This window comes from Marmota monax, unplaced genomic scaffold (assembly GCF_021218885.2).
Source record: "Marmota monax isolate L192 unplaced genomic scaffold, Marmota_monax_Labrador192_F-V1.1 WCK01_AAM20220418_F8-fsc00173, whole genome shotgun sequence".
Lineage (NCBI taxonomy): Eukaryota > Metazoa > Chordata > Mammalia > Rodentia > Sciuridae > Marmota > Marmota monax.
Window position 1 is genome coordinate 2,632,344 of NW_026694620.1, and position 21,836 is coordinate 2,654,179.

At 38.2% G+C, this 21,836-nt stretch overlaps 1 protein-coding gene across 7 annotated transcripts in view; it reads right to left on the reverse strand.

Moving 5' to 3' along the window:
- Cep112 (centrosomal protein 112) overlaps positions 1–21,836 on the reverse strand; it is a 472,978-nt gene that overhangs the window by 74,880 nt on the left and 376,262 nt on the right. For all 7 annotated transcript variants that reach the window (XM_046422633.2, XM_058572199.1, XM_058572198.1 and 4 more), the window contains one exon: positions 17,662–17,811. In XM_046422633.2, the coding sequence (XP_046278589.1) occupies positions 17,662–17,811 (150 nt within the window). The remainder of the gene's footprint in view (positions 1–17,661; positions 17,812–21,836) is intronic.

A 21,836-nucleotide genomic window follows, 5' to 3' on the forward strand; every position in this document is an offset into this window, starting at 1 on the left:
CCAGCCCCTCACTACTGTCCCTCTATAAACACTACCACCCCAGACCCAGAGACTGATAGCTCACATTCTCCCTTGAATGTGTCTCTGCTTTCCTATATCAATCTGTATTTCCTGCTAATTGATGTGTCCTTAATTTCATCTCCCTGATGTTTGTCAAGAACCCCACTCATTCTGAGTTGACACCACCCCCCCACCCCGGCCGGCCCTCTCCCTGGGGAAACTCCTGGAACCTCCTCAAATCTCCAGCTTGTATCAAAGGAGAGAGAGTCACATGAGTCCACTATACTTACTACTCTGCTCATTAAGCTTTGCTGAGAATAAAGGTAGACTGGAGAGAACATGATGTTTGAGAATGAGTAGGAAACTGCCAACTAGAAGAAAGGAAGAGAATCGGAATACATACTTAGCTAGAGAGACCATGACACCATACCTGATAGACAAGTTGAGTATGGGAAACGATCAGAGCTCAGGGTCAGTTGTACTGAGAAAGCCCTAGGCCAGGGAGTGGAATGCTGGACTTGCTGGAAGCAAGGCAGAAACAAGTAAAGCTGATCACACAGATGGGATGCAGCACCTGGGCTGGGGGTGATGTTAGGTCAGGCTTGCATCTTTGGCTTCCCCAAATAAGCAGAGTTACAGAGTATTTGACCTAGTACTATAGTGTGTTCAAAGAGGAACACATGTGCCATCAGATGGAGAAGGCAAACCATCTTGTGAGGTTATTCATGTATTTGTGCTGTATTCTAACAGAAGCACAAATTGTTTGTGAAGGGAATTTACAATGAAGTGCTGTTGAGAAAAGATTAGGCCAAAACAGACTTTGTAAACAAGAGTTTGCTGATACTATTTAAAAACAAAATGAAATGAGATAAGCCAGCTTGGAAAACAGAAAGTGAATATATCTCATGAAGGAACATCAGTTTTTGCTAAAATCTAAAATAATTAGTTTTTAAAGCAACAATGAAATACTACTGACAAAAATGATTCACTGAATTAAAAGCTGGCAGTCCAGCTGAGCTCTGGTAAGAACTGTACAGGAAGCCAAGTTTATTGGGAACAATCTGCAAAGAGCTCAGTTCTCTGGATGAGGAAATACAGGCTAATATCACTTTTGAATTTGGAATGAAGCTGCCACCAGGAATGGCAAGAATATAAAGATGGAAAAACAGCAATTGGGAAGAAAAGAAAAAAATAATGCTTGTTTCTAAGAACGCTGCTGCTTTGTTTTATGAACTAGTCTATTTGTTTTGGCTCCAACTAAACTCAAGAATGTTTCTGCATATTTTACAGTGTAGTTTATAGACATCAAAGGAACAATCTCCCCTTTCATCATTATTTACACATAAAAATAATGCAATTTGTGGTGCATGTAAGATGTTACTTCTTAAAAAGCTCTTGAGTCTAATTTATTAATTGCTTGAGATTTAAAGTTAAACAAGGGTGAGATGCAAATCATCTGTTACTCTGAAATATTTTACCACCAAATCTTGTTTTATTAATGAGATGTTGAACAGCCGTATGAATATTTATTTAGGTGGTTAGAGGGCTTTATGAAGAATCCTGGAGCAAGTGACAGAGACATAAAAGCAAAAGGGTTCTGCCTCTCTTGAAAAAAACGGGGGGCTGTTTCTTTGTTTTTAATTCCACTTTTTCCTCTGTGCTTCCAACATTAAAGCATTCCTGTAACCCACTAGCCACCCCAGCTCTCTGTTGCTCCAGATCTTTAGTTTCAGCTGCTACTACTGTTGCTATGATGGCAACAGCCTCCTACTGACAGATCTGGAAATAACATTTCATTGTTTTCAGATGGTAAGACAGCAGCATATTAGTTTTTTCCAATTATATACATTTGGAGAATACAGTACATAAATATCAGACTTATTTTGCTTAGCTTACTGATTTTGATTCAGTCCCTTAGAAATTCTGTGCAAAGCTATGCAATTTTAACGTTACATAGTTCCTCCACAATGAATTTCCCCAAAATAACTACATAAATGTAAAAGAGAATGAACTAGAACTGTATTGATTTTTTTCCCATGGCTTAGAAGGCACAATGTTTGCAGAAGCAGCTATGATAATACCACTGTTTATTCAGTCTCACTTTTTTTTTTCACCAAAATATAATACTTAAAAGTATTACTTGTATGTATATTCTTTCTTTTTTTTTTAAATACACCCACATGCACATATTATTTCCTTTTTAAAGAGTGTACATCTATATCGACCTATACATATAAACACAGGATCATGTACAAGGTAGTTAGAAAGACTTCTGAGTCAGGGTTCTGAGAAGTTCTGAGACAACAAAGACGATCTGAAACAAAGTCACCAACAGGCAGTTCTCATCCTGCCTGCTCCAGGGGCTCCATCCGGGGCCAATTTAGCTCCTTCTCTGCCTCCCTTGCATGGCCTCTGCCTGGCCCTCACAGTTGCCCACTCCTGAAGCCACCTTTCAGCTCTCAGTCTCTAAATTACACTTGGGCTCCCTTCTTCCTCTTCTTCCCCAATACCACTTCCTACTCCTTCAAGTAGATGATCTCATCTAATTGTTAAGAAGAAAAGTCTCTGATTAGTTTCATATTACAGCATGAATTACTTCAAGTGGTTTAATGTGTTAACACATCAAGGCTGTCTGCATCTTAAAAGAAAAGGTTGTTAACCCAAGGCTGAGGTGTTTAAGTACAGATTTCTGGGGAGGAGGCCTGAGTTCCAACCATTTTTAACATCAAGGTTGGTGCTGATGTGCTTAAAGCTGCATTTAAAACAATCAATAATAGATATAAAATTTTTTTAAGTCAATGAAAACTTTATTTTTGAGTACATAACACTATGCAAGAAATCAGAAGTATGTGATAAGAAAAACAACAGAATCACTAAGCATTAATAACAGGACATAAGTTCCTTGGAGACTGGGCAGTAAGGAAAGCTTAATGCAGGAGAGGGATGTGGCCTTGAGATGGCCTTGTTAATACCTGGCCATCGGAGAGGCAAAGAGGCTGCCAAGGGGGCGGGGGTAGACAGCTGCCTGAGAGCAATAGGCAGAAGGAACCTACAAGGTACTCATGGGCAGTGAGAAGACTTGCTTGGCTAGAATGGCATGCTGAGGGACAGGGAGAAGTCTGGATAGCTCTGGGAACCAAGCACAGAAGTTTGATCTTGATGTTATAAGCAATCCTCCGAATTTACTTTGGTAAGATGACAGTGCAAAAAACTAAAATTTATCTTCAAAAATATAAAGTAAAAATGTCCAATTACCTCCAATTAATAATTATTACCCATTTTGAGCACCCATTCAGGATATTTTAAATATTCATGACATTTTGTACTCACTATAGAAAATCAGCAAGTAAATTTTCACAGAGATCTACTTCATCCCTTGTACATGGCCTCATAATATTTCACTGCCTGGATGGATTATCATTGGTTTTTCTCTTATCATTTTGCTCAAACAATGCTGCAAAGACATGCTTGCAAGTATATCCTTGGGATAAGTTCCTGTTAGGGGAACTTCCATGCCAGATTGTGTACAAAACCTTGGTAGACATGACCAGACCGTCCTCCACTGAGGCTGCACTGGTCTATATTCCAAGTAATAGTTCAGGAGTGTGGGTTTCCCATACCTTCACTTTGGGGTATTTTTCCAAATTTAAAATTTATGCTAGTTAGATGGCGATAGGCCTTTCGAGACTTTGTCCTTTTGATTTACATTTCCTTAATTATAAGTGAGACTGAGCACATTTTTCATGTTTGCTGGACATTAATGCTTTGTCTGTGGATCCCATGTCCGTTTCCTTTGCTCATTTAGTCTCCTGGATTGTTAGTCTTTTCCTATTGATTTCTCAGCACTCTTTGTAAGGTAGGGAAATCGCAGTGATTAAGAATTCTCTGGCAGAGTTCTTCACACTGGAATAGAACTGAAGGACTTTTTGGCAGGGACATCAGCTGAGAGGAGGCTGTTTTAAATCAGTCGCAAGTTGAGAACAGCTCTGAATAGGGTCATATCAGAAGAATAAGAAATACATTCAAGGACTCTGGTGATAGACTTGAGATAAATTGGGATGTAGGAAAGAAAGGACAAAGATGAGCTCAAAGTTTCTAACAGGAAACAAAAAGACTGGTGGTCACCCTGATAGACTGGAAGGAAAGGCCAATTTGGAAGGGAAGATAATAATTCAATGTTGTGGTTACTGACTTTGAAATGGTAGTTCATCCTCCCAAAGAATATGATTTACAGGCAATGCAAGATATAGGACCCAACCAGGAATAGGCTAGAACTTCTGGGAATCATCTTTACAGAAGTGACAGCTCAAGTCACGGAAGAGGTGAATTTACCATGGAAAGAAAATGGAGAAGCAAAGTCCTGGACACAAACTGGAGGAACACCCACTAGGAGGAAGAGGGGCTAGCAAAAAAGACAAATAAAAAAAGTAGCGTACATGCCAAGAACAGAGTGAGTTCCTAGATCAGGATTTTGCGAACTACTGCCAACAGGCCAAACCCACCCAGGCATTTGTTGCCACTTATCTAAGGCTGCTTTCTTATTACAATGTCAGAGCTGAGTAGTTGTGATAAAGATGGTACAGCCTGCAAAGTCTAAGGTTTTTACTATTTGGTCCTTTACAGAAAAAGTCTGACAACTCCTGTTCTAGAAGGAAAACTGTTGGGTAATAAAAAAGTCAAATGGTACAGGAAGCTAGAGGACAGTCAGAAGCAGGAAAACACCACTGGGTTTGGAGAAGAGGTGACAGGTCACTTTGTAAACCTTCTGTAGTATGTTGGGATTACCAAAATGGACTTCAAGAATGAATGGAAGTGTTGGGCTGGGGTTGTGGCTCAGAGGCAGAGTGCTTGCCTAGCATGCGTGAAGCACTGGGTTTGATCCTTAGCACCACATAAATAAAAAAATAAAGATATTGTGTCCACCTATAACTAAAAAATAAATATTAAAAAAAAGAATGAGTGGAAGTGTTGAATCATAGACATACTGGAAAAAGAGCAAGAGGTTGGCTGGTAGCTAAAGAGTTGCAAGAGGGATCCTGGAATGTGGTCCATCCACCTGTCCAATTACACACTCCTTATAATGATAAGATTGAGTGTCACCATGATCTTGGGATTAGAGCTTGGAATCAGTTATCAAGAAAGTGGAGGACAGGGAACTGTTGCAGCAATGGTGCATGAATAAATGTTTTTTTTAAATATTTTTTTTAGTTGTAGATGGACATAATACCTTTGTTAATTTATTTTTATGTGGTGCTGAAGATTGAACCCAGTGCCTCACATATACTAGGTGAGCGTTCTACCACTGAGCCACAACCCCAGCCCCTGGGTAAATGTTTAATGACTACCTCTCAAAATATAAGAATTCGTAGCAGTGTGCACCTGTTTTCATGTTACATCTACTGCTCAGGCAGGCACAAGTGGTTCTGAAATGCCACAACAAGAAGAATTCACCTGGATGTTGCTGTTACCAATGGAGAAGCTGGGGCAGGGCAGGAAAACAAGGTCAAAGTGCTGTATTCTTCTAGGAATAAATCCTGGGCAGCAAGAGATAATATTTCAAGAGTATGCAGAGGTATGAATTTCAATTCTAATAAATGATGATAAGGAGGTTTGTCAGAAATCACCAGAAGTTGAACAGAAATACAGATTCTGTTGAAGAGGCTGGACAAACAGTCAGTTAAGTCAAGACAACAAAAGTGATCATCATCTTCTTTAACTAGAATTCTTATGGCCCAGTACTTCTGAATGTACATGTGCACACAAATATATATGATGTGTATAGGCATAGGTTGTGTGTGTGTGTGTGTGTGTGTGTGTATATATATATATATATATGTATATGTATATATTAGTCATTCATTAACCATTCAATTAATTTGGTTGTTGAGGCTTACATTTTTAAATTTCAGCAATCTTTATGTTCACTATACACTGAATGCTGAACTATCTCTGGTATAGTTTAGAATTATTAAAGTTTAAGAATTTCCAAGCAGTTAGTGATACATATATACCCATGTTCAGAATTCACAACAGCCACGTTATGGAACCAGCCTAGGTGTCTGTGAACAATTAATGGGTAAAGAAAATGTGCAATATATACACATTGGAATCTTGTTCATCCACATAGAAGAATGAAATTATGTCATTTTCAGGGAAATGGATGGAAGTAGAAAACATTACACTAAGTGAGAGATTAGCCAAACTCAGCAAGTTTTCTCTCATATTTGTAAGCTAGAGAAAACAAGGGAAAGAAAAAGGATCTCCTAAAAATAGAAGACCAGTAGACTAAAGATTGGGGAGGAAAAGAAAGGGTACAGGGAATGAAATAGCCCAAATTATGAATTGTGTGTGTTATGAATATACCACAGTGAATTCATTATGTCTAATACCAATTAAAAGTTACAAAAAATTTCCAAGTAGTTATTTGTTAAATTTTTAAATATTGAAAAACCATGTGTCCACATATCTGCCAACAGTTAACAAACCAAAAAAGTTCATTTGGGGCCATGCAATAATAAAATGAATCACATAAAGTGACCCACCTACTGACTTCCAAGGAGTAATATGCCTGGCCAGTGGTGAAGGGGAATCTATTCTCCAATATTCCTTTAATGATTCTTCACTCACACATTGCTCATCAAACCTTAATCGTTTTTTAAAAATTATTTTAGAAGGCAATGTTTCAAGAACTAAAAATATTCTTTTATAGCACTTGAAAGATTTTGTCTTCTGAACAAAGAATTTTTTTGACAAGTTCTGAAATAAAATTTTGCCATGCAATAGACCTGGAAGAAAGGTATCAGGTAGGACACTTCTGAGGGAAGACTCACTTCTTCTCTGCTCATTTGTTATTGCTTCTCCTTGCTCTAGGAAGCAAGGTCATAATTCACAGCCACGCTGTATCCAAGCTTATCTTCCAGAGCATTCTTCCTGGAAAATGGCACTTACACTTTATGCCACTGTGACTGAATGGCTCTGTCTTCCTTTCTGAGTGAGCAGGCAAGCTTCTTGGGTGGGATGGAAAATACATTTCTATTCTTAGCATTATTAATTCTAATTCAAGAGAGTACAAAAGAAAATGCCACTTTCTTCTGTGCCCTTAGGACATGCTTGCAGGGGAGACAAGAATTAAATAATGAACAGGTCCCAAACAAAGCCATTTGATGCTAGGCATTGAGATTTCTTTCTGTTTCTCAATGCTTCTAAAACCCCGCAATGAGGTTTGTAATTTTATTCTTTGGGAAATTGATTCCTGTAAGCTTTTAGCACAGTGAGAATTGCCCAATCTTATGAAATATTCTTCCCCCCCCCCCCCAAGCCCTTCTGGTAACACAGACCAGATTTCTAGATGTCCTACTGGCAGGCGACCTTTTCTCGTGAACTCCAGTCAGTGGCCAACGAAGGGAAGCTTCAATGCTTTAAAATCTCTTTTCTATGCCTGCAAGCAAAAATTTTACAACATTTCTCCTTGATATGAAATCTCTGCTTGGACATCTGGCTTCACAGTGAGGAACTTTCAATACACTGGCTTCAAAGAAAGGACTTAGCCCTAACGGTGCAGCCAGGGCAGAAGAATGTTCCAGTCTCTCTATAGAACTATTCCTAACATTTCCCCAAGTGAACTTCTGTGAGTTCAGTGGACAGGCCAACTAATATTCAGATACCCTGGGTTTGGCCTACAGCTTTTGTGGCACTTGTGCTGGAGTATACAAATTTTGCCCTCAGATTATAGAAGGTACACAGTATTCTATCAGGTTTTGCCCAGTGAGACAAAATGTCTATTTTTTAAAAATTATTTGTTGTTCAAAACATTACAAAGCTCTTGACATATCATATTTCATACATTTGATTCAAGTGGATTATGAACTCCCATTTTTTACCCCATATACAGATTGCAGAATCACATCAGTTACACATCCACGTTTTTACTTACTGCCATACTAGTGTATGTTGTATTCTGCTGCCCTTCCTATCCTCTACTATCCCCCTCCCCTCCCCTCCCCTCCCCTCTCATCTTCTCTCTCTACCCCATCTACTGTAATTCATTTCTCTCTCTTGTTTTTTTTCCCCTTTCCCCTCACTTCCTCTTATACGTAATTTTGTATAACAATGAGGGTCTTCTTCCACTTCCATGCAATTTCCCTTCTCTCTCCCTTTCCCTCCCCACCAAAATGTCTACTTGTTTCTGCAGGACCTGAGCTCTTCCCATATCTGCTATATCACAGTATATATACAAGCTGGCTGCCATAAACAAAACAATGTGAGAATAAAGTAACATTTTAGTTACCAGAGCCTTGCTTCAAGAGCTAGCATCCTTCATTTATTTAGCATATTCTGGCACTTCCATTGAAACAAATGTTGCAGTAAATGCTCCCTTCTCAAGAAGCTTTTTAGTTGGTGAGAAAAAGAATTAATCAAAACATAGGTCCATGACGTCTTATGTGCCTTCCCAAAGGCCGGAATCCTCTGAAAAACCACACATTCTTTTCAAAAGGTTGTAGTTAACTTATTTGACAACAAGAAGTTGATTGACTGATTCTGTGAGTATTTATAATTCTGTTTGTCCCATTTATTGGGAATATGCATACTTTTCACTGTTCATTTATGTGTCTGATGACAATGCACTGTCCCAGACCCCACTGGGAAGAAGAGTGGCAGCATCAGATCATGTTCCCGGAATCTGTAGATTCTGATTTGCACAAGGGCCTCAAGGACCGGGATGAAAGACCAGGGATCAGCATTATAACCTAGCAAAAACTTCATTAAAGGGATGAATATACCTCTGGCATGAGCTTCTCAGACTGGCACTTCACAGAAAAGATGACATATAAATCTTAAAAGGAAAGGATGTGCTACACAGAGCACGTCACCACGGAACACATTACTCAGAGATTACCACTGAGGCTTGGGATCAGAGCAAGCCCGGCACCTACGAGGACCGAGGTTGATGAGTGGGAGAGAGAGTGCTATCCAGACAGGTGGCTCTCCAAGGCTTTAGTTCCAGGATCCCTCTTCGCTCTCAAAAGTGAACAATCCCAGGGAGTTTTTGTTTATGTGGGTTACGTCTATTAATATTTATCACATTGGAAATTAAAACTAAGAATTATTAAAACATTTAATTCATTTTAAAGTAGCAGTAATAAGCCCATTATGGGTGAATATAAACATCACATTTTGAAAAATAAAAACTATTTTCAAAAGCAAAAAAAAAAAAAACTGTGAGGCAAAGTGGCTGTGCTTTATATTTCTGTAAGATTTAAATGTATGGTTTAATCGAAGGCTGCTGGATTCTCCTGTTCCTGCATTTACTGTCTTATAAAATGTTGCTTTGATTGAAGGATTAGGAGAAAATCTAGTCTCACACAGAGAAGTTGTTAGAGAAGGGAGGAGTATTTTAGTAGCCTTTCAGGTGCCTGGGGATATTTGAAAAGTGGGGTTTCTTAAAAGCTAGTTGCAATGAGGAATCTAAGACTCTATCAATGAAATTTTCATATGGCTAAATTAAAATCCCTTGGTGTTTTTTGTACCTTGAATGTATCTTTTACCTGTTCATGGTTTAGTAACATAGGATATTGATCATTTGGAAAACATAGTTCGGTGAGTTATATAAATCTTGTAAATATTAAGACACTTCATTCTCTTCCTGCCCTGTTCTTTCCATTCCTATCACTTACAAAATCCCTGACTTCATTAGACAAGTCTTTAAGCACTGGGAAGCTGTCAAGCTCACAGTGCTGGAACTAGTTTTCCCAAATTCTAATTTTTGCTTGAAGCACAAATTTTCTCATTTGCAACAATATAGTCGGTTGTTATTTTTGAAGTGTCAGGCTTACTTCCTTCATTTTCGAGAAAACGTCTGCCAAATACTCCAGTGTGAAAAAGCACAGGTTGTCTGTCAACTTCTCTCAGAGCAGCTGGAGTTCAGCTCACACTCAGATGCAGGGCTGCTTTTCCTTGAGACGGCAGTCCTGCTGCAGGGTGTAGCAGAAGGGCTTTCTTGGGCTTCCTATTACTGTAAAAAGTGATACGGTCCTAAGATCTGAGGCTTAGTGATATTAAGACATGTTATTGCTTCTGTTTTTTTTAAAATGTGTTTGTTTTTGTTTTTAAACCACAAGTATGAAATGGTGAAGAATGTAATGACAACGACCATGGCTCAATGGGACAAGTAGCTTTACCTGCCATTGCTTCTATATACCATTAGTGTAAATGTTAAGATAGTGAAAAGGCAAGCAATATCTCTGTGTTATTATGGAAATAATTTTGACCTTGTGGAGCCCCTGAAAAGGTCTCAGGGACCCATAGGAGTATGAAGATAACATCTTGAGAATTCCTGTTTACTATATCATAAAGTGTTTCATATGCCATGATGCCAACTATAGGCTTTCTCCTTCAGGCAATGGAAAGCCATGGGTGGATTTTAAGTTATAAATAACATGCTGTTATTTGTACTTTAGAAAGGTCACATAATAGCAATGTGAGAGACTGAGCTACTAGTAGTGATTCTACATAGGAGGGACAGTAGGAGGCAAAGTCAAAGAGAGGCAGGTCTGATTTAGAGGGCAGAACCAGTGACTGGGGAGTGGAATCTGAGATATTTGCAAGTTGTCTTTAGGATTAATCTATGAGGGTTAGGGAAAGGAAGAATTCATTCAGAAGGACTTCCAGAATCTGACTTGAGTGACTTACTAGATGATGATGGCACTTGAATTCAAAGAATTAATACAAGAAGAGGTGCAGGTTGGGCCAGTGGAAGAGGAAAATGAATTCAGTTTATGAGATGTCTAGTTCGAGCTGACCATGTCTCCATTGAAGTGAAAATGTTCAATGGTAGTTAGAAATACGGGTTGAGAGTTTGAGAAAAAAAGGTGAAAAATCAAAATCCATTTGTATGAGAAGTATTCAAGAGGCCTGAGTTCTACCATTATTTAAATGTTAAAAAAAAAAAAAAAGAAAAGAGAGGACAGGAATAGAAAAGAGGATTTCAGAAACGTAGATAAACCAGGGAACTGCTATATGAACTTAAGGGAATTATCAGAGGCTGGTTGTGTGCAGAGTAAATCACTGTTCAGTCTCCTCCCACTACAGTGGGAATATAATTTCCCTGCCCTGGCAACACAGACAGAAGAGAGCCTGAGGATGCAGGGAGTTTTCTACTCATCCTCTTGTACTTCTGTAATTCACCAGGAAAAGGACACACCAGGCAGCTACAAGTCCAGAGAGATCGTGCAGACCTGTAGAGCTGGCTATAGCCAATCAAACCCAGGCAACACACAGCAAGAACCCAAATCACATCAGTGACCCATTACATGTTTGTTATTAAAAGTTACTGAATTTGGGGGACTGTTGGTTTTGCAGCATTATTATAGCAACTGCTGACCAACACAGATTTCTTGTCAAATGTTATAAATAAGTCAGACTGACTCATAAAATCAGTCGATTGAGTGTCCCTCTCTTAATATCAATCAAAATGAGTAAACAGGAGTAAAAACTAGAAGCTGAAGGTATAGCTCAGAGGTAGAGCAAGTGCTTATTAGCATGCATGAGCCCTGGGTTCAATCCCCATTTGCCAATAAGTGCTGAACAGTTAGACATATCCTGGTCAGTTATTGAATTTATCCTAGTTCGTCTATCAAAAAGAACAAAAACAAAGGGTAAGATCTCGCAAAACACACTAATACATAGGGCATAAATGTCGACGTAATAAAAAACACCATTAAAAACCTGTGGTTAAGGAAAAGGAACACAATTCTGGAACCCACTGGAGGGCTGGCTGCTCAGAGATTCATCTTCAAAATCTGCCACTCTTCCCCAGAGTGGTTCTTTTGATATGACTCAACAAAATCCTGAGAAATATCTCATTGATATCACCAAATCTGGAGAGAGGAAAACTGTGTGGGCAGCCTAAACTTTTCCCCTTTTCGACAGCAGTGGAGATGGATGTAGTGGGAAAACAAGTAAATATCAGGGCAGTGAGTCTCAGGACTTCGAGGATATAATGAAATCTGGATAATTCAAAACTGAAGGGAGAGGAGAAGCCCTTTCCAAGGTTGGTAGTATGAACCCTGGACCACATTTAATGAAATCTCGAAGGGAGAACAGTCAGCCCAACACAGCACCACATTCATTCTACTCAGCTCTTCCTACTGCTGCCCTCAGGTTAGAAAACATGCAGACACTACAAGTCAACTTTATCTACAGAGAAAGGGAACCACTGTGCTTCAGAAGCACTCGCTAATGAATGCCGAAAGTTAGATGTATCCTGGTTCATCTATCTAATAAACAAATAAAAAGTGAATAAATACAAAAAATAAAGATAAAAGCAAACCATTTATATGGAGGAACACTTGGTCTCAGCCTTTTTCATGGCAATATGTTAGATGTGCACTGTCTACCCATGGGAAGACAATGTGAACAAGAACACCTTTCAAACACAATGGTTAACCCGCAGTCTCTTAATCACGGAAAACCTCAGGGTAGAGAGTGCCGTTTAGTCCCATCCAGCCAATTAAGAACCAAATCAAAGCAGAAGCTCTGGGAGTGGAGAGACTATGGGAAAGCCCTGGTGTAAGCACTGTACCCATTTAAATATAGCAAAAGTGTTAAACCAAAGGGTATGGCTAAAAAGAAGTAAGAATTCCTGAGTTTGGGTGGTGTAACAATGAAACTATCTAAAGTAGGGAGGTGAGCAGGGGCTGGGGAAGAAAGTATAGAGTACAAATGTCTCGTTTTTCAGTCCAAAATCAAATTCTGTCCCAAAGTTCAATAATTCCTTCTGTTTTATACTAATTTCTTTATATAGTTTTATAAAACAAACAAAATAGAATCTATAGTATTATTCAGTTTATAAGTCTATTTGGCTTTCTTTTCTTCTTTTTCCTTATACATAATAGGGTATCTGAAATGACCTTCATCTTAATTCTATGATGATTATTTTTGGGGAGAAGGATATGAGGTAACTTTTAAATCTTTTACTTTTTATCTTCTGCATTTTGAATTATTCTTGGTCATGAGCACATGCCATTTTCTATTTTTACAAAGACAACAGAGTTGACTACTGATGTGGGAATTCACATCTCTTTGTATTATTCTGTACAGTTGAGGAAAGAATAGGAGGTGAAATCTCCCCTTTAGCACAGACTACTGTGGAGATTTAAGATGGCCTCAAAATCTCCGCCTTTGCTTCCATTAAGGTGGAGTCTATTTCTCTTTTGCTTGATTCTGGACTGTCCCTGTGATCCATTCTGATCAACTGGATGTGATGAAAGTGACACTGTGATTCTTCCTAGAGCAGGCCTCAGAGGAAGTGCAGTTTTGTCTTCACCTCGATTTAAGACTCCCTTCTGCCATGCAGCCTCCAAGTGAAAAGTCTGTACTGTGTTAAAGAGAGAGGGAGGCCCCTTGGGGAGGTGCTGGAGCCACCTCAGACATTCTAGCTCTAGTCAAGCTTCCTCCTAAATGGAACCCTGTGAAGTGCCCAGGCAATGCCACATAATGAGCAGAAGAACCACTCAGCTGCCCCACTGCCCAAATCCCTGGTCCTGAGAATTATGGGCATATGACATAGCTGTTGCTGTAAGCCACCAAGTTTGGGGTATGCTGCAGAGATCATTCTTTTTATAAACTTGACTTTAAATGTGGAAGTGAGCTAAAATAATCAATGATAAGGATTTTTGCATCTTATTGCAAAAGAGATATTATAATTTAAATACATATAAAGTAAGAAATTTCAACACAAATCCACCACTCAGAGATATCTACCAGTAGAACTTTGATATATGATTGCAATTTTTTCGCTCTTGTATACTTTTTTTTTCCCTAAAGAATGAACTCATGTGTTTTGTAACCTGCATTTTCATGGAAAAATATCTTGCGAACATTTTTAACATGCTTAAATATCCTTCTTCAACATAATTCTTAGTTTAGAGTAGTTTTCAGTTTATTATTTACTGTGAAAAGTATGGGAAGGAGATGGAGAATGCTGGAGTCACAGGTGGCTGGCACATATCAGGAGCCCAGTAAATAGTTAATTGAATAAATTACACTGCTGAATGAATGCCAGGACAAGCATCTTCTTGACTAGCTAACGCTCACTGCACCTCTTTAATCGTCACCTTAGGGCAAATTCTGGGATTGGGTCAAAGGCTAGGTATGTCTCTCAGGCAATTTAATAATGATAGGTATCACCAAATTAGCCTCCAAAAATGTTTTATCAAGTTACACTGCAGAGACTGGAATCCTGTCAGCCAATGTTAGTAGACTATTTAATACCTCAAATATTCTCTTAAGCATTATTTTAACACCCATGGAAACATGACTGGAAGCTCTGGTGGGATAAGAAGAGGTGTACTCTCTCCACGTCCATTCTTGACCACTTGCTAAAGGGAGCTTAGGTCACCAAAAACCTGAAAGTGGGTGAAAGACATTTCACAATTAGCATGAACACTGCTTTTATAGCACTGTTGACTTAACTACAGACAAATGCATTTGGTTCCAGGAAACCAAGCTTCCTGGTGAGTCTGTCTTTGAGTACTTGTATTTATCTACTATCTCTATTTGTATGTATAAAATACTCATACATAATTAGAATTTCCAAAAAAGCTGTAGCTAGAGTATCTCCAGGTTCACTTGACATGGTCATCTGACTCGTTTTCATAGACAAGATGCAGGATCCCGAGGCACGGCATAACCCTGAATACCTCAGGCTCTCCTGTAATGCACACTGAACATGGTCCAACAGTTGTTAGGCAGTATGGTCTTTGGCTGGTTACTGAACCTCAGTTTCTCCATTTGTAAGATCAGGAAGAGGAAAGTATCTTCCTTATAAATATTACCATATGGGCAGGGAGGCCAAAGTGGAGAAAATAGTGGGCAAGAAGGCGGGAGAGGAGAATCCTGCAAAACCACAGTGAGCTGGACCTGCCTGAGCAGTGGAGGAAGGAGAAAGTCCAGTTGTGGCCCTGAGAAGTGATTAGCTGAAGCCTGCAAACCTCCAACAAAGCCTACAAAGGTCTCCAAGTTTGAATTTGCCACAGATCCTCAGGTGACAAAGACTTAGCCATGTCACCAAACTTAGATCACAAGCCTAAAGGAACAGTTCCAATGCTTTCTTCAAAAACCCACTCAGTAACAGAGGTTTTTCAATGAAAAGGAAGATAGTGAACCAGAGGCAATGCCTTGGGAGCCAAGATGAGGACGGGCGTGCTGGAAGGGCGCACCAAGGCCAGCAGGACCAGACACCTTCAGTAAAGGAAAGCAGGGGTTTTCTGACAGCCAAAGCTATGGGAGTGAAAGAAAAGTTCATCATGGAATCGTCCATCACCGAGACAGTGAAATGATGTGTTTAGAAACTGGGGTGTGGGAGGGGTGTAAAGTTAAAGAAAGTTTCCTTTTTTAAAGAGTGGCATATAACTATCTTTGGATCTACTTTTCTCCGTTTATTTATTTATTTTTTTGAGACTGAGTGGTATGCTAATAAACAAAAGTAATTTATTCAATTAACTGTTTACTGGACTCCGGGTATGTGCCAGCCCCCTGTGACTCTGGCACTCTCCCTCTCCTTCCCATATTTTTCACCGTAACTAATGAACTATTCTATACTAAGAGTCATGTTGAAGAAGGGTTAGGGTTAGGGTTAGCGTTAGGGTTAGTTTCATGTGATTAATTTCCAAAGGTTACAGAAAATAAAAAAATATAAAATGTAAAAAAATATTATTGAAAGGCTTAAGTGAGGTATTGGAACATGAGATGAATGAAAATTTTTGGTAGACAGCCTAGCACTTAGTACATGTTGCATAAAGATCAGATATTATTCCTATTATTTTTTTGTGACATAGCCTAGGGGAAAAAGAGCAAGGGTGACAAGTGCTTAAAAAAAAAAAATCAAGTATCTTAGTATCTTGGTGGGTTAGCAAAAAAAAAAAAAAAAAGTCTAACTTTATACCTAACTTAAGTGAACCAAAACTGAATTGTATCTTAAATGGATTATAATTTTAATTCTTGATTTTCAGGTGACTTTTAAATATGCTTTATGTTTTTATGCTACATGCAAAAAAAACTGCCATAATTTAAAGCTAAGTCTTAGTGATTTGGGTTTTGTTTAAAATGAGGATGAAAATGTTTTCCCCTTTTAATAGGTAAATGGATTAAAGTTGTAGAATAAGTCATTAAAAATGGGCAATTATACTAATTATAATTCTTTCAACATACTTTTTAATCTTCAAAAAACAATATTGGAATTATGTTGTTAGGGGTAACCAAATTTGTTTTTCCCTTTTTGCTTATCCAGAGGGATTTAATTATTTAATATTTAAAATTTGGAAATTAACTACCACTTGGCATTTGAACATAAATGGAAAAGAAATTCACTTAAAACATATAACTGAAACAATTTAGACAAAGTACACAATTCAGTTCATGCAAAGCAAAACAGATGGATCAATGGACACTTCCTGTGCATTTTTAAGTGAAAAGCCTTGAAAGACGTGTTTACATTACCAGAATATGAAAAGGGAAGTTTTTTGTTTTTTAAAATCTCATCACACAACTAGGGAAAAAGCTCACATGGGGAAATAAGTAGGGAAAATGTCATTAACAAACACAACTCTTTACCTGTAAAGTGGGAAGGCTGGCTGTAATAGCCTTAAAGATTTTGTCTTTCAAGGCTTTTTGTTTTATTGAATATTATCCACAGGCTTAAAGAGTGTGTGTGTGTGTGCGCGCGCGCGCGCACACGCGAAAATAACTTATGTGAACACTAACTTTTCCCCAATTTTATTCAGATTGCTTACGATGGGCAATAGAAAAGGAAAAGGAAGAGGTTAGGAAGAAAAGGGCAGTAATAAAACCTGAATTTTTCTTTGTATGATTACTCTACATGCTTTAAGCATTGTCAGAGTAAAGTCAAATCACCGAAAAAGAATCTTTTGGTGGGAATTCTTTAAAAAAATTTTTGTTCTCTTTTAGGCCTTATTTATAAAGGTTTCCAGATGCTTATCCTCATAGATTAAACACAGCATGATATAGATGCTTACAATAACATCTATCGCTATGAAGCCAAGAGAAAACTACTTTGAGATCTGCCTGCCTATCACCTAAAGAATCAGGTCCAGGGAGTTTTCTGTGGCTATTAAGGTGTGATTCTCTGAAGTCATTTGGAAACAACCTCAGTTCTCAGCAGCAACGGTCCACCCTGTACTGTGTTGAAGCACATCAAATAGTTGGCATTCCAAGCCTCCAATGGGTTATTTCTCATTATGCGAATACATAATGAAAGGATGTGGGCAAAGAAGAGAATGTAAATTGGAAGCTGACTTCTGAATGTGTTAGGCAGCAGTACTGGGCTGAAACAGTCATTCTAATTTCAAGAGACAATTCCAAAGTGGTTCTCAAGAGAAAGGACAAGGTATTTTTCAAATATTTGTTCAATGTGAATGGACTGGGCTTGCCAAAAATGACTTTTTATGCTGGCATGCAATCTCTTAGAGGGAAGTCAGCCTGAGTCACTGGATACATCAAAGGTAGAGGCCAGTGAATGGAATTACTGCAGGCTGTGTGAGCAAGCCAGATACCTGCATTCATCTGCCCACTGCTGGGATTTCAGCCTCCTTTTAATTACATGAAAGCAGCTGGTACCACTGGTTACTGAAGTCTTCAGATTACCTTGATTGCTCGATCATTATCTCTAATCAGCTGCTGCTTCTCATCTTCAAACTTTTGTACAACATCCTGGAGCCGCCTTTCTGCAGCAAGCTGCTGTCGGCTGCTCTCCTCTTTCAGAGAGGAAATGGTTGTCTGAAGTTCTGCTATGATCTGAAATGAAAACAGCATGCTATAACTCCACATTCTTCAGTGAGAGGCATCTATTTTATATGTATTTATGCCTAACAAAAGACTGAATCTGGCAAAACTCTTTCACAATCTAAATATTTTCAATTAACATATCATACACTATTAATGCATGAAATTCCAACAATAAAAGACTATAATAAAACTGTGAATGGTGAACAACTGCTGGACCAAATATATTTGGAAGACATTTCCACTATAACATTCCACAATATTTACTCATCAGAAGAAAGAACATCTGTGATCTCAAAAATATGAAAAGCGTCAGATTTTATTTTGCTGGGAAATATACTTATTAGAGTGAGAAAAGTGATTCTGCCTTTAAGAAGACTTTGAACTGTAGCAACCAAAGAAAAGAATGAATAGAGTTCCCTCCTCATGGTCACCTAGTTCTATGATAAGTGTTAGGTATTCACTAATGTTTGTGCAGTCTGTTAAGCACCTCAAGTTCTTATGTCATTTACTACTGTGGGACAAGTATTACCCCTCTTTTATAAATGAGTAAACAGAGGCACTGAGAGATGTCAAATATTTTACATTGTTGAAGATGACATCAACAAGGAGACAGGCAGGAGTTGAAGCATGCAGTCAGATCCACTGCTGCATTAACTGGTTCCTCTAACTAGCAGACTTGACTTTTCTTTTTAGCAAGGTTTTGGTATTGAAGTTTATACTTCCAAATATGTTGTCTTCTTCCTAACTGGTACATAATCATGTAAGTTGACTTGGGTTCAAATGGTACCACTTCAGAGACTCCAGCAGCATTCCCAATATGTGAGAAATGGTTCCCTCTAGGACAGGGTTCTCTCCCACTTCTCAAATGAACTACATGATGAGGAATTCTGACATTTAATGGGCCTACTGAGAGCACTGCCCTTCTTTTGGTCCAAACCATTTCCTTTCAAATTCAATAGTGATGACTTTTTAAAAGCAGGAAATGGTGTTTCTTCTAATAAAAAAAAATTATGTCCTGGGTTTGCACATAATTCTATTGGTTCCACAGGAGGGGAGCTGGTTGGTGAGAAACAGTGGACTCACTAGCTATCTTTCTTGAGCTCTGTTTTTCCAATTATTATTTGGTGACAAAACCAGATCATGGCATCAGAAGACAATAAACAGAAATTGTAAGGAGTCTCTGGGGAGCCAAGTCCTATAAAACATTAGTTGTTATTATTGACATAAATAATAGCTTGTTTAGCTACAGAAAATATGGAGTACTTAACTCACTGTAACAAAGCTTAAAATTGAGAATATATAAATAATCAAATAGTACCATAATTGTGAAATGATAAGGTACATAATAGTGATACTATATATATATGCTATATATAAATGTAACTGGGGCCTTCTGCTCTGAGTGGAGGAATTCATTTACTGAGATTAGAATAGAACAGTTTTCGTCTGTTTTCTGAATTTTGATTAAATGTTGTTTCCATTTTGGTATCAATCCAATTAATTCTGATAGCACCTATATGAAATGGGAAACGTTAAATTCTTATAGTAAATGCCAAGAATTGAAGCACAGAATAATCAACTCTGGTCACATGGCCAAAGGAGCAAGGGATCAGAAAGAGCTGGATTTCCTTGGCCTAACATGAAATTTAAGACTGATATTTTTATAAGAGCATGGGGTCAAAGAGTAAAAACAACTTACTATTTCAATGTTTCAAGTTGAATAAACCACAACCTTATAGAAATGAAGGGTTAGATTCTGTAATGTGTGTTTAGTTTTATATAATGTTATTACGTGTATAGAGTCACGTATCCACAACCACAGTCATGTGATCTATTTTTTAAAGTACAAGGCAATTTTATGTTTTAAAAAATTCTAGGATTGAGATTAGTAATAACTGACCAGAGACTGAAGATAAAAATATTTTGGACTACTTCAAATGACCACAAGGGTACAAAACAGGGACCCCTTATTTTCAGAAAACTTAAGATAAGACCACATCAAAGGGAGACTTGGGAGCAGCTTCAAGTCCAGGATGTTCTGAGGGGGCACGCTTGGGGAAAACAAAACCTTTTCATTCTTTGGGTGAATAATGAGATTCCTACAGGAGGAATAATAAAACTACATTTGGAAAGCTCTTTTTAAAAATTATCAAGGTGACATAAGGAGGAGAATGTCAGACCATTTCAGGTGAAACACCTTGGTTAGACAAATTGGCCGACAGACTGACAGATATGATGGGTATAGAGAGGCTGCTGAAATAGGGTGATATTTAAAAACAGGAGTTACATAATTACTTTCATATTGATAAATAATCATAACATTCAGATTAACATGCATGCTTTACATATGGAACAAAGCATGGGTCCTTAGGTCTATTAGTTGTAGCTGCAGAGTATAAGAAAATGTACCATTTTCAGCTTAGCCCAGTACATATAACTAGTACTTAATAAATATTTAAGTAGTGTAACTGTAATAATGGTAAATAAGAAAAATTATCACCTGGAAAATTATATTGGGATAGACTTTTAATGGAAAAATAATGTAAAATTTTCTGAGAAAAATAAAAGGTAATATATACAAATATAATCAAAACTCTCCAGTTGTGCTTAAATCATAATTAAAAGCCATAAAGTGAAATGCCACCAGTTAACTAAATGTTTACCCTGTATTAGCTTCAGAGAAAGAACTGGCATAGAACATTCTCATATAGATATTAAAAATATGTTGGCAAATAAAAGAGCTATTTGGGGCCAATGCTGTAAGCAACCTAACCCTTAAAAGCAATGGTAGTTTAATAATTGTCAAGCAATGAAAATCTTGTGTAAATGTTAGGGATATTATTGAAGATCTTAAAAATAACAGAATTTCAGGCTGGGGATGTAGCTCAGTTGGTAGAATGCTTGCCTAGCATGCACTAGGCCTTGGGTTTAACCCCCAGATTCACAGTAAACAAACAAACAAATAAAACAAAATATAACAGAATTCCACAGAGGTTAAATTTCACCTTTAACTTATTCTAATGTTTTTCATATTGTAGTTTGAGATTTTTCTAAAACTATAATATAATCTAGAAAGATCGCATGTTTGAGGCCAGCCTGGGCAACTTAGTGGAACTCTATTAAAAAAAAAAAAAAGGCTGAGGGTATAGCTCAGTAAAGAGCACCCTTGGGTTCAACTCCACAAGACAAAACAAAAATAAAACATCAACAGCAAAAAACCACCACAGACATGATGAGCTCTACTGCTGACTAGGAAGGTCAGCACACTGGAGTTCCGCACTACCCTCTGCGGTCTGGGCTGGCCCCTGGAGAGTGACATGCAGTCAGAAGCCAGTGGGTAAGGTGTATGGGATGGTGAAGCGAGCATGGGGCAGCAGGGAGCCGTCCCTCAGCACTGGTGAGCTGGCTGGTGTCCCAGCTGTGGTTCTCAAGGAGGCATCTTCTTGCAAAACAGCACTATATTTCTTTGAAAAAAGGCTGCTAGGTGACTGCGGAGCAAGGAAATTGCATTAAGACTGAAAAAGCAAGGCTGATATATAATGTTGAGATTAAAACTCCAAATATGTGATTCTGAGGGAAATGGTGACTGTTAGCTGCCCAGAGATGATGCAAGCACTGGGGACATGGCGAATGCTGAGGACCTTGGAGAAGCCCAAGTCTGCAGGTGTGCTCAGGGTTCCGTGTGCTGGTGAGTTAGGTCCTAAGGCTTGATAAAATCTTAAAGATAAAGTAGCTTCCTTTAAAGGAGGAAAGATATTTAAAATATTTTCCAAATTTAACCTGTTGCTCTCCTCGGTGCCAATGCATCCATCACTAATGCATTCATTTTACTACCTTTTTAAAAAGAGAGATTTTAAAAACTCTGATAAACGGAGGTAAGCAACTTTGCTTCTGGCATTCCTATCAACTTGATGAGATGTGTATTAGAGATTCCAGTAAGCCACCACTTGAAAGTGGAAAAAGCCAATCATGGTTTTGTTTTCTATAATTCATTTAAAACATATCTGTTTTTTGGCACTGACTGGCATATAGAC